General features: G+C 36.1%; 1 protein-coding gene across 2 annotated transcripts in view; it reads left to right on the top strand.

The window, feature by feature from the left end:
- Positions 1 to 13958, top strand: part of FYB1 (FYN binding protein 1) — a 115861-nt gene that overhangs the window by 60405 nt on the left and 41498 nt on the right. For both annotated transcript variants that reach the window (XM_051990196.1, XM_051990206.1), the window contains exons 3-8: positions 6713 to 6762; positions 7469 to 7488; positions 7983 to 8017; positions 9425 to 9545; positions 10610 to 10769; positions 11610 to 11754. In XM_051990196.1, coding sequence (XP_051846156.1) covers positions 6713 to 6762; positions 7469 to 7488; positions 7983 to 8017; positions 9425 to 9545; positions 10610 to 10769; positions 11610 to 11754 — 531 coding nt within the window. The remainder of the gene's footprint in view (positions 1 to 6712; positions 6763 to 7468; positions 7489 to 7982; positions 8018 to 9424; positions 9546 to 10609; positions 10770 to 11609; positions 11755 to 13958) is intronic.

Here is a 13958-nt window from a genome sequence, read left to right as displayed (position 1 = left end):
TCCATCCTTCCAATTCCTGCAATTTCTTATTTATGTCTGGCCATGAATTGGAGACAAAATATAGCTTCAGCACATGTTCTATTGCTGGATCTTCTAAGTTTAATCTCGAATATTTTTGAATCTACTCTTTAAGACGTTCTAGAAATCTGAAAGGTGATTCATCCTTTCCCTGTCTAACCTCTAAGGCCTGTTAATATTTTGTCTTTTGGGAAAGGAATTCTTGGCCCCAGTAATACTTAGGTCCCTTAAATTTTGCATATTCTGCCTGCATGCTTGATTATTATTATCCCATTCTGGATTTACTAATGGATATTTTTGTTTGGCAGCCATCACTCCTTCTGCAAGGGGATGATGTCCCTCCCACTCTTCCATAGCTACATTTCTAATAGATTTTTTTTCTGGACTGAAGAGAGAATACAATTCTCTCTTCAGCTGTTCTAATTCTCTTTCCAAATGTCTATATACTAGTTCACTTTAGGCTCCTACTGCCCCTTGGTTCTCCAGTTTAATAAAGGGCAGCTGTCTTTCTGGTTCTACCTCCATACCTGGGGGTGCTTGTGGGACCACTGGCTGAGGAAGGGCATATATGGTAGAGAAACTGCAACTAAAGGATCCCAGGGGTGAGATGAGATCTCTTTAGTCTTTGGTCCTTTTCCCACCTCTTTTGCCTGGCTTGGAAACAGCCAATCTTTTATTCCTGAAAGTCAGAGGCTTGCATACGTTGATTCCTCTGGATTGAAGGGATTTTTCCCATTAACATATAAATTTAGTTGTTGACATGTCCAATTATCAGAGGAACCATATTTTGGCCAAATTATTCCACCACCAATATCCTGACCACTCCAAACAAAGCAGCAATCATCATCTTTTTATCCTTCCCTTTATACTTGGGAAGTTCATTCCAGTCTTTAAGTCAATTCCCAAGAGGGCTGTTGACTGGAATTCCCTGGCTAAGGTCCTGACATCCATTCTTGGACTACTTCTGTCCCATTTTTTAACCTGGCCCTAAACCAGGTATCGGTGGAGGTCACCCTCATACCAGCAGTCACCCGAGCACTTCCTCAAGAAAGTCTTCTATCACTGGGGTTGACAACAGTCCCCACCAAGAACAAATTTAGGAGGGCTAATCCCTTGGGTCTCCCTCGACCCAGACAATAGACCCCCAGAGTCCCAAGAGCTTTACCTTGAGTTACATATGGATTTTCTTTCAGACAATGCTGGCTGTCAGGACTTTACTCTCTTCCAGTCTTCAATTTTACTTGCCACTGAGTAACTTTGCCTCAGGTCATTGTCTAAGAGAGGAGAGAGGCTGCACACTCAGAACCAGAGAGCATGGAGAAAACTACACTATGGGCATGCTTGTCCCCATTAAGGGTGCGCAGCCATCTCCCCAAAAGACCCCCAATCCCAGATGAGCCCCCAACTGTGTGGGACATGGAAAGACCCTACCCAAAATGACTACTCAGAGATTAGTCAAAGTAGAAAGCAGAAAATTATTTATTGTAGAATCTCATGAGAAGTGGGCAGTTCAGCCCTGAGCAAAAAAGAAAAGCGAAAGTACTCACAGCAGCAGAGCCAAAGAATCAGTGAATATACACAGCTTTTATAGATCTTGTTACAAGAGATTACATCACAAGTAAGAGAGCATTGTGGGGGGAGGGCGGGCATTTAATTGGTTGTTGCTCTCCGGAGAGATTGGAATAGAAGGTTTCTGGCTTAGTCCTTCAGGCTTTAGATAATCGAGCCAACCGTGGTCAAGTTAATAGACTAAATACCAATAAATATCAAATATTGATAAATGTCACTGACTAATGTTAAGTAAACATGTTTGCGTATGCAGGACACAGGGAAATAACAAAAGGGGGGGGCAGTTTATATAATACTCATCTTTTAAGTTCTTCATCTTTCCATCTCATATACCCCCTAACAGAATGAGTAGATGAGAACAATTTATTCCAACAATCATAAAGACAACTGGAGGAGATGCTATGGAATACTTATAGCTTTTTTAGATATGGAAGACAATTTTTGAATCCCAAGCTATCATCAGTCTTGACTTATGTTTTGTTAATGGACTTTGATGACTGGAAGGAAGAGTGAGGCTGGGGTCTTAACTCTACCTCAGTTAAATCCAGTTCACTAAGTAAGCCAATAAATCACCTTGTGGTATCATTGGTCCTTCTTGAAAATGAAGGACAGTCAACAAGCTGTTGCATAAGGGAGAAGGAATTATATTTGTTCTGGCATCTAGTGGTAGTTGGTAGAACAGTGGAGAGAGTTTTGGGCCCCCAGTCAAGAAGACCTGAGTTCAAATGCAACCTCGTGCATTTATTAGCTATGTGAGCCCAGGCAAATCACTTATCTTCTGATTGCTTTCATAGTTTATTCAGTTATAAAATGGGGGTATTCACAGTACCTACGTCATAGGGTAGCAAAAGTGCTAGTTCCTGGCATATATTGGGTGCCTAATAAATGCTTGTTCTTTTTCTTTCCCTTAACCCATTCTCCACTGGGCAGAAGTAGGATATATAAAAGAGAGAGGTAGGATTTAGGCTTGATGTAGGAAGAACCCTTCTAACAATTAAAGCTCACCAAAAGGTGAATGAGCCACATTGAAGAGTCCTTGGGACCACCTCTGTTTAAAAAAAAAAAAAGTCAAGGCCAGGTGGCTAGTAGTCAGGACTCTTAGAAGGTATTTCTTTTCAGGTACAGGCTAAATACAGGTACAGACTCCTCTGTGATGTTATGACCTGTGAAACAATAACAAGAGTTCATATAATACAGTACTTTAGTTTTACAAAACACTTTCTTCTCAGTAACCCTATGAGATAGACAGTGCCAGTATCAAAACACCATTTTACAGAAGAAGAAACTGAAACTTAAAAATGAATTACAATAACCATATAGCTAGTAAGTGTCAGAATCTCTGCATTGTTGGAATTAAGCAGATCATTTTTTTTCCTCACCAACTCAAAACATCCATATGCTGCCACCCACAGAACTGAGAAAGTATCATCAATCTCTCAGTCCTTTCTGTATCCATCTTGGGTTATGTTTCCAGGGCTGAGTAAAATTAAGCTTCCAAGATGTGACTGTGAAGATTGAAAGTGGCACCAAAAAGACCCTGTGGTCTCTACTCCCAGAGAATAAGAACTGAAGTTTTCTCAGTCTTAGGCTGTGTGTTTAACACCTCTTATAGGAAACTCCTGCCAGTTAAGGTATTACTCTCTGTAACTTTAAAGAAGGAGTTCTTATTCTTTTTTGCATCAGGGATGCTAAAGTGAGCTGATTATTAAATTCTTGGTGTGAGCATTCCCATCTCAGGATTCTGCAAATGCCATAACGATAGGATTTCATATATATAGTCCACTGGCTAGACTAAATAAAGTGATGAAAAAATTTTATAACACAGATAAACTTTAAAATGTGTCGTGTACATTTTTTTGAGAGTTACTAGTTAAACTTTTAACAGCATACTTTTGACAGTCTGGTGAAATAAAATATATATAGATTTACAAAGGAAATCATTTATTAAAATAAAATAAGAACTCCTAGATTTGAGTCACAGCTCAACCAGTTAGTTACTAGCTGTGTGATCTTGAATATGTTACTTTTTTGAACATCAGTTTCCTCATCTGCAAATGGCAGTAAATACTTATACCATCTTCCTTACAAGATCATTGTAAAGAAAATGGTTTGTGATGTTTGATTATTCTTTTCCTGTGCCTTTTCCCCATCTTAACATACATTATCTCCCCACTTTGGATCTCAAAATCTCTCTATAATATCTCTCTCAAAATTTGTTCTTACATAAATGTTCTAAGTAACATGACTATCAATCAATAAATATTTATTATGTACTTACTATGATATACAAAGTTTGAATAAAAGACAGTTCCTGTTCTCATGAAATTTATACTTCAGTGGTGGGGAATAAGACACTGAAACATAATATAATACACAGTAGTAGATAATTCAGCCCTTCTTCCTATTTGTGAATAGATCCAGCTGCTTGGAAATTTTTCTTTATACATCAATCCCAGCTATCTTTTGTTGTAGGTTCAGCTATCACTCTTACCTGTATCTTCTGGAGCCAAGCAGAATAAGGATAATTCCTACATAATGTTACTTCTCCAAGGGTATTGTTTCCCCATCTAGTGGCCAAAAGTTAATTAGGTCCTCAAGTACTTGTCTTTACCATAGCAGATATTTGCCAAAAACCCAAACAAACAAACAAACATAAAACAGAAATAATCATGGAAAGCTGGGAGGGTAAGGCACCAAACAACTTTGTAGTGAAACAGGCCATAGCACATATGTAGACGTTATTAAGAAATGGTAACAAAGCTAATGTTTCGTTGCTAGTTTTCACCACTGAAGCTGTCATTTTATTTCTGTTGTTCTGTATTTTTATTTCTGCTTGTAAATGTTCCTTCAGCTTTTACCATTCCAAGTCTCCGGATTTGGATAGGAGAAAATGGGAAAAGAAGAAAGGTATTTTTAGTACTCTTTTAAAAATGGCTCTTTCAGAGATAATCTAGGTTTTTCTCTGAAAGACTATTCATTATATTCCCTAGCTGGTGGGCAGCTGTAGCTTCATTTTAAATAATACCCTTAAAGAGACTCTCCAGACTAGGTGTCTAAGGGATTCTCCATTGTCCCTTGTTCTAGACTCTTGTTCTAGATGGAGCCCTTAGATAAGCAGAAAAAGGCAAACTAAAGAGTTGAACAGTCCCCAGACACATAGTCCTAGATTAGGTCTCTAAAAGAGCAAATTCTAAAATACTCAATAATTGTGCCCCCAAAGGCAGCCTGAGAGGTCACCTTCTTTATCCAGTAACAATTGTCCAATCACATGACTTATCAGTTTAGTGTTTTATCAATTCGAGAATAAATTACATAAGATATATTAGTAAAGGCAATAAGATTGGAGAGAAATAAATGTTTATTAAGCACTTACTATGTGCCAGTCACTATGCCTAAGCACTTTACAAATATTATTTTATTTGATCCTCTCAACCTCTGGAAGGTGGATGCTACAATGATCCCCATTTTGTAGTTGAGGAAACCTAGACAGATAGACACTAAAGTGACTTGCCCAGGCTCACACAGCTCATAAATGTCTGAGCCCAGATTTTAATTCAATTCTTCTGATTCTAGGCTTAGCACCCTCTCCCCTATACCACCTAACTGTTTGTAGGGAGAAAGAGAGTTTTATTTGATGAACCTCTGAACATTAATATTGTGAAATACAAAACAGGAATATAAGTGTTTGACAAAAGCATTCACTCTTGTTTCAAAATCATCCTTCACAAAGTTCAAAAAGGAAAAAGGATCTTCTAAAGATGATGGTCTTTCTGTTGATTCTGTTTGCAAAAAAACATTATAACACTTTGTTGCACCCAAACCTAGAATTCTTAGAAATCTCTTAAATGAAATCTTTGACTATTCAAGAGTTTTAACTAATCTATACTAGACTGAAAAGATTCAATGATGAGCAGTCCATTGTATTAGTCCATGTGTCTTTGACAAAGGAAATCAAATAGTTCTCTGTTTTCAGGGCTATTTCTCATGACTAGAATAATTGTTCACCAATAGATAAATAGATGTGACTTGCCCTTAATTTTTATAATTTTTTGTTCTTAAAGTTCATTATTCTGATATCCATGAAAGATATGGACAGGAATTGAAGACAATTAATCAATCAAGAAGCATTTATTTAGCACTTACTATATGGTAGCATTGTGCCAAATTCTAGGAATATAATGACAAAAATTAATCTATTTCTACCATTGTACATTTGAGAACATATAATTTTATATACAAGGAGATGAGATGATGAAGGTACTAAGAGAAGAAGCCCTCATATGGAAGGTGACACTTGAGCTAATATTGAAAAAAGATAGAGATTCTAAGAGGCAGACATGAGGAAGGAGGACTTTCCAAGCATGGGGTCAGCCTAAGCAGGGCATGAAAATGCAAAATTGGAAGTAATATGTGGAAAGATAGGGTGGAGGCAAGTAGTGAAAGTCTTTAAATACTAAATAGAGGAGCTTACTTTTAATTCAGGAGATAATGGACAGCCATTGTAGCTTCTTGAACAGGAAAGTGATATGACCAGAATTTAGGAAGTGGATAGATTAAAAAGAGTAGAAGCTGGATGCAATTAGAAGGCTATAACAATATTCTTGATAAGAAATGCTAAGGGCCTAAGGTAGGGTAGTAGTGATATAAATGAATTAAAAGAGAACAATGTAAGAGATGTTATAGAGGTTAGAATTTACAAGATTTAGCAAATGATTAGATATAATGATTGAGGGAGAGGGAATATTTAAAATATTAAATATAATTTTGAATTGACCATTAAGATAACTTGTTAGGATGGTGGTATCTTCAACAACAACAAAAAGAGAAACTGAGGGGAAAGATGAGTTTAAGGGGAAAGATAATTAATTCTCTTTTGGACATGTTACATTTGAAATGACCCACACAACATTCACTTGAAAATGTCCAATAAGCAGAATAAGAAAGATTTGGATCTATATTGACAATTACAGTATGAATACCAATGAAATCACGAATCCACTGAAATGAAGTCACTATCATAGCTGTTATTTAAATGGATGAATTTCACTCTAAGTCCTGTAGTTGGAAAACCAAAGCTAGTGAGAAGCTGTTCTATTTTAATTTTTTTCTTCTTTCTTATTTTCAGAAGTTCAGTAAGTGAAGAAAATTATGATGATGTTGATATGCAATCCAATGGTAAGATATGCTTTATTAATCTTGGGTTATACTTAATCATCTGACAAATCAGAAAATATTGTTGATCCCATGTTAGTTTTCATTCATAAAATCATCTTTATAGGGAGATGGACATGAGGTATAAAGAGAAAAAATATTTTACATAAAGATGGATGATATCTATATCTACATCTATATCTATCTATATATATATATCTCCTGTAGATACATGTATATACATATGGGTATATCTATATTATACATGTGATATTCACATAGCACTATTAAGATTAATGAATTATTGGACACAGATTATCACTTTCACTAGTCAGAATAAATATATTGGGATTTGCTTCTAACATCCATGCTCCACTTAAGCTCACAGAATGTTGAATTTACCTTTCTTTCAAAGTAGACATGATGGGATCTTTTTACTTGTTGGATTATTTCACAGAGGTCTCTAAAAATGAGTTTATGTCAACTCCAAATATTCATAAAAAACATTTTTTAGAAAGTTCTATAGCACTTATCTTATAATATGTTTCTATTTCCTCATTAAAATTTCCAAAGAAAATACCTAATTTCTTTGTTTTAAAATAACAATCTTGAATAACACTGAAATTACATCTAATGACGGGCTTGAATTATACTGAAATTACATCTAATAGTGGGCAAAGTGATAATTTTCACCATAAATTAAAACTTTTTAAATTTTATTTATTTCTAGATCCTGGAAATCCAGATGAGGTCGGGTAATTTGTTCGTTTTTCTTTAAAAATAAACAATTTTCTTATTTACTTTTATGCTTCTTTTCTAATTAAATGCAGTCATACTTTTAAAAATCTTTAATAGAATTTAAAAATGAATTTAGTATCTTCTCAAGTTGCTGTGATTCAGAGATGTAAGACCAAGAAATAAGTGATTGAGTGTTTTTCGTTTTTATTTCTATTTCAAAGAATCTCACAAAACGAGCACCACTACATCCTAATATTATATTTCTCTTAGGATGGGACAATAGCTGTAACATTGGTTAAGAGTCTTAACTACATGCTACAGAGATTAGAAGGGGTAGAGACAAGATACCTTCAGTGTTTCCATTCTAGCTCATGAGAAAATAATTTAAGCAATCTTTAAACTTTTATTCTTATAGTCTATGTATGAGTCATAATGTTTTTTAGCCATTTAGTTTTTCTTTTCTTGAAATCAATAAAAGTTTACCATTAGCCATTTTTCTCTTATAGGATCAAGACAGCAATGAAGAAACATATGAAGACATGTAAGAACTGTATTTTTTTATAAATGATTATTAAAATAAAAAGATCAATGCAACATCCATGCTAGAAAACATGGGCTAACTATGCTAGAAAACCAAAAATTTTTTTGTTCAAATAACTGGCATGAGGCAGGTCCATTGTAATCTTTGACTCAATATGAAGGATTGAAGAATCATTGGGATCAGATCAATCATATCAGAGTCAGGCAGGATCCCTCCACTACCTGGGAAAGCAGTGTTCCTCTAAGGATGATTTATTAAAAAGTATAATAAACTGAGTGAGATTATATGTGGACCTACAGAAAAATCACAAATCTAGGAAACAAACAAAACATCCAGTATTCATTGTCATTTACTTTACTGATTTTCTTGGGGAACTCTTTCGATCAATTTGTGTCTAATTTTCCTATTTTTTTCTTATTTTTCTTGGAGGGATGCTATGAAAAATACCTTAAAAGTTTAGTGTCAAATAAAAACACATCCCTAGAGGCCACATACTTATTTAGAAAAACACAAATTAACATTATTTGTTGTATTTTTACTTATTTTGTTAAACATTTACCAATTATATTTTACTATGATTCTGGTTCACTCTGGAGTTTTGATGATCACATGAGAACTGAAGGCTCTGAGTTTTACCTTTAAGCTGTAAAACATCAAATTTCCTATACATTGGAAAGTAAATTATATTGGTTTCCAAATGAAATTGTAAGTAGCCCAGAAAAAAAAATGTTGTTTGAAAAGTAACTAAATGATATACAATGTGGTATTTCCTGTTAAATTACCTTAGATATAGGTATATGTTTAATCTATCAAAGACTGAGACAAAATTTCTGGACACGGGAGGAATTATGGTCCCCATTATCTTTTGATCATCTACATATTAATAAGAAAAGGGAGAAGGGACAATACCTAAAGTAGTCTCCATCCATTAGCCAAATAGCTCAACCATGTGGTAGAAAGAGTCCTGGTTCTGAGGCAGAAGGGCAGAAGGGCTCCAGCCCTTCTCCTGATACACATATCTGTGTGGTGTGGTTCAAGTCACCTAACTTCATTGGGATTTTGTTTCCTCTTCAGGAAACATGATGGAATCAGAGGAGCTGGCCCCTGAGGTCCCTTCTAGTCCTAGATCCATGATCCTATATATAATTCTGTTTTAAAAGAAGACCATTGTAGAAGGCGACCTACAATCTGTATTCCTCTCCTTTTCCAAGAGTACTCCAGAAGCCACAGCTCCAGAATGAAAGGGTCTGTGAAGTGTATGGTTAGGTGATTCCAACTTGGCTTCAGTTTCATTATCCATGATTTGAATAACCTCTTCAGGATAGAAAAGAAGAAAAGTTTTAGAGATAGCTATGGCTTGGCTATCAATTCCAGTGTAAGTAAAGTAATATTATTTCTTGTTTGCAGAGAAACAAAAAAAGAACGAGAGAAGAAGAAGGATAAAGAAGAGAAGAAAAGACTAGAGCAAGAAAAGAAAGAGCAGAGGGAGAAGGAAAAAAAAGAGCAAGAAATCAAGAAAAAATTCAAAGTAAGTTCATTATTTGGTGCTTGGTAAAAAGATTAACTCTTTGATGCTTTCTCCCAAAGCACTTTAGGAGTGTCAGAACTACAACGAATTGATAATCATATTCTGAAAAAAGTTTTCTCAGTAATCCTTCTTGATGATGTCTTCCTTGCTGACACAGGCATATTTGGGTTTAAGGAAATTCTCATTGGAAAACAGTTTCCATTGAATGAAGTTGGAAGCAAGACTTCAAAGACTTCAGAATGACAGAAAGGGGAGTGGAAGCATAGATGTACTTCTGAACCTTCCTGGTATCTTGGGGTTTACTGTCTAGATTTCTTTCTTAAGGACCAGGCCTTAAACTTAAACTAAAACTAAAACTAAAAAGTTTTTTGGCTATCAACAGGTCCTAGGCCAAGTCTCATTGGGTTTTTGTTTGGGTCTTGACTGACTCAGATGGGAATGTAAATAACAGTCATTTCTACTTGAACCAAAACTCTGAGGATCTTACCCTCCCAAATTCATTTATTTATTTAGATTTTTTTTTGATTAGGTGAAAGAGGAGATTCTTTGCCTTACTTCACTAAATTGGTTTGGCCTCAGTCAAAATGAAACTAGTAAAATTTTAGTTTAAAAAGGCCAAGGTTTCCCATTTCATCCAAAGCTATCTCCAGTCATCCTGATCTGTATCTGGCCCACTGGGCCCAGATGGCTCTGGAGGGGAAAGTGAGGCAGGTGATGTGCACAGCCTTCCCTCATTTAAATCCAATTCACTTGTCTGTCTTGGTATCACCTCCCTAATGTCATGGTCCTCTTCAAGTTCAAAGAGCCAATAGGTCCTTTCCCACTAAACAATAAGTCTTTGTTCTTATTACCTACAGGCCCAGCCTCTGATACCTTTTGTTCCTTAATTGTTGCTTACTCTAAATGTCCCCTAGGCAGGATTTCTAGATATCCTCCTCATCCCTCAGATCAGATAAAGTAGACAGGATAATAAGGTGTTTCGTAATGAGCTCTCCTCTTTGTATTAATTTGTCCTAAAACCTAAAAGAATATGTGGATAATATGCTATTTCTTGCTTCTTAAAGCTAACAGGCCCTATTCAAGTCCTTCATCGAGCTAAGGCTTGCTGTGATGTCAAAGGAGGGAAGAATGAGCTGAGTGTCAAGCAAGGAGAGGAAATTGAAATAATCCGTATCACAGACAATCCTGAAGGAAAATGGTTAGGCAGAACCTTCAGGGGTACATGTGAGTCCAAAGTTCCTCCTTTCCTTCAAAATATTTTTCTCATTTTGTTGTTCTTTTGATTCTGCTTTTTTCTCCCACTGCACCATTTCATTTAGTCGTGTTTGTTTGCATTTTGCATATCATTTATTCCATAGAGCTCCAAATCTACTTCCAATTCTACTCATGCACTACAAATTATGGAATCATTCCTCAATCTTTGGGCATGTGGTTTATTTCAAAATTTTTCAAAGTGTTAAAAATAATTCTGCTATGAATATTTGTAAATAAACAAGTCCTTTCTTTTTGGGGATGGGAGAATAGGAAAACTGAATTTATGATTTCATCCATTTAAGGAACACCTGATGAGGGACTTCTACAACCACTTCAGATCCTTCTTTGCAATTTATAGTCTTAGAAAACTGTTCAGGAAAGGCAGTGAGATGTCACAGTGGATAGAGCACCATCCCTGAAGTCAGGAGGACCTGAGTTCAAATTTGGTCTCAGACAGTTAACACTTCCTAGCTGCGTGACCCTGGGCAAGTCGTTTAACCCCAATTACCTCAGAAAAAAAAAAAAAGATATTTCTTAGTTGTATGAACCTGAACCTGAGTAAATGGCTTAGCCTTTTAGTCTCAGTTTCGTTGTAAAATGAGACTAATAATAGCAGTTACCTCACAAGGTTTTTGTAAGGATCCAAAGACATAACATTGAATTTTTTTAAAGAGAACATCACAAAGGATGTATCTAAAAGAGAATCACAGAGCAGAAAAGTTGGAGTGATAAGAAAGATTTGGTATAGAAGGCATATCACTTCCCAGATTGTGACTTCTCAAACATAAGTTTTCTCCCCTCAATCTGTAGATGGCTATATTAAAACAACAGCAGTGGAGATCGACTATGATTCCTTGAAAAGAAAGAAAAATTCAATGAGTACCCTTCCATCAAGACCCATGGAAGATGATCAAGAACTGTACGATGATGTTGCTGAACATAGTAGCATTAGCAGGTATGTTCATAAGCAAATGATGAAATTGTTAAGTTATTTGTGCCTTTCTATCCTATGAATTCTGAATCCTGGGGAAAATCTTGTCTTCCACGTCTCCTGCTTCTCTCATTATTCTGGCCTCCAACTAAATTAAAAATCACAAGAGCTTGAAAAAAAGGTTATGATCTCATTATAATGAATTCCACATTCATTTGTCATACTGTCATCTGTTTGTGTCAACTTTTATTTGAAATAAGAAAACCTTTGGCCACATTAGTAAGTTTATGTACCAAGATTGATCTTTTATTTGTCATGATGAGCTTTGGCCTGAATACTATGGCAGCTTTGTAAGAGGAATGCAGGCACTATGGCTGTGCAGAAAGAAAGCTCCCCTTGGAGTTAGAGATTTTGTATTTAAATCCTGTCTCAGAATTTGGGTTTAAAACCTGTATCTTTGGGCAAATCATGTGACAGGTCTTGGTTTCTTCCTCTGTGAAGGGATTGAACTAGAGGGTTTCTGAGGTCAATTCTCAACCTAAATCCATTATCCATGAAATTTTTTTATTTGCATAACCATAGGTAAGTGTCAATTAACCTCACTGAGAGGTTTTAACATTTCCCATATGTTAAAAAAAAAAAAAAGCATTCATAACATTTGCCCTATTTAATCAGAGTTGTGTGAAAAGTGTTGTGTAAGTATGAAAGTGTTACCCAAGTATGAATCATATCAATCGGTAAACGTTTATTAAGTGTACTATGTGCTGGTCATTATGCAAAAAATACAAAATAAATGACACATTTCCTTACCTCAAGAAGTTTACATTCTGTAGGAGACAGTGCATATGCATATGAATATAAACAAATCACATGCAAAAAAGATAAAAGATAATTGGGGGAGAGGAGTACTAGCTGCTAGGGAAATTCGATGTAGAAGATGGCACTTGGCTGAGCCTTGAAAGAATATAAGGATTCCATAAGGGAGCAGCAGTGAAGGGAAAATGCATTCCTGGCATGAGGAACATCCTGGACAAAGGCCCAGAGATGGGATATAGAGTGTTATCTTAAGTATCAGCAAGAAGGCCAATTTGACTCTTCCAAAGAGTACGAGATGGCAAATGAATAATTTATAATATTCCTGAAGAGAAAAGCCTGGAGCTGGGTTGGGAAGGAATTTATATGCTAAATACAGGAAATTTGTATTTGATCTTACAGAGAAATATGAAGGCACTGGAGTCACTTCCACAGAAGAATAACATAGTAAGACCTGTACTTTAGAAATATCACTGAAGCAGTTTTGTGAAACAGACAGACTATTCACCATCAACCAAATCTCTTTTTTCCCCCTGTCCTGCACTCCTTGCTCCTTTATTGCATTGCTAATAAGTCAGTCCAGACTGCTATGGCAGACATGCACACTGGTTTCTCTCCTTTTGACTTTCCTCTGCCAATCTACCAAGGGCAGGAGAAATGTGGAAGGAAGGATAAGTCACAGGTGATTTTAGCCACTGGGAAGCAATCTGAAATACCTGGGGAACTGATTCACTTATACTGCCCTGGCTTCTAGGCAGTGAGGTTTGGAAAAGGGAGGTCATCACAGACTTTTTCTGGTGACACTCAGAAGTTAAGAGACATCATTAAAGATATTCTTCATTAGGGCGCTAAGCATTTTAACCCCAAGACTTTGTCAAGTGAAGATCATAATGGGCATAGCAGGCAGAGATGAGGAAATGGTTTAGAAAGTGGAATGACTGACTATAGAGAGACTAACAACAACAACAGTCAAGATCGAAATACTTTACAAATATTATCTCAATTGATTCTCACAGGACCTAGGAAGTAGGTACTTCCCATTTTACAGGTAAAAGACTGAGGCAGAGGTTAAGTCATATAAGTAGTATCTGGGGTCACATTTGATCTCCGATCTTTTAAGTCAAGGCCCAGTGCTTTGTCCACTATGCCACCTAGCTAGCTACCTCATACAACAATCTAGGTGAGAGAGCCTGAACTAGGGTAAGTGGAAAGAAGGGATCTAGATAATGAGAAATCTTGTGAAAGGAGAATCAGCATGATAAGATCTATAAGGAAAGACAGTGTGAGGAGTTCAGAATGACTTGAAACATGCAAACCTGAGTGATTGGAATGATGGTAGTACCTCAAAAGTACAGGACAGGAAAAAAAAATCTGCACTGCAGGGTCACTTTGGTTTTTTGATATAAAGGTTCAGC

The sequence above is a fragment of the Antechinus flavipes genome, chromosome 1 (assembly GCF_016432865.1).
Source record: "Antechinus flavipes isolate AdamAnt ecotype Samford, QLD, Australia chromosome 1, AdamAnt_v2, whole genome shotgun sequence".
In the NCBI taxonomy this organism is placed as follows: Eukaryota; Metazoa; Chordata; class Mammalia; order Dasyuromorphia; family Dasyuridae; genus Antechinus; species Antechinus flavipes.
The sequence above is the reverse complement of the archived record's forward strand: the minus strand, read 5'-3'. Positions and strand labels throughout refer to the sequence as shown.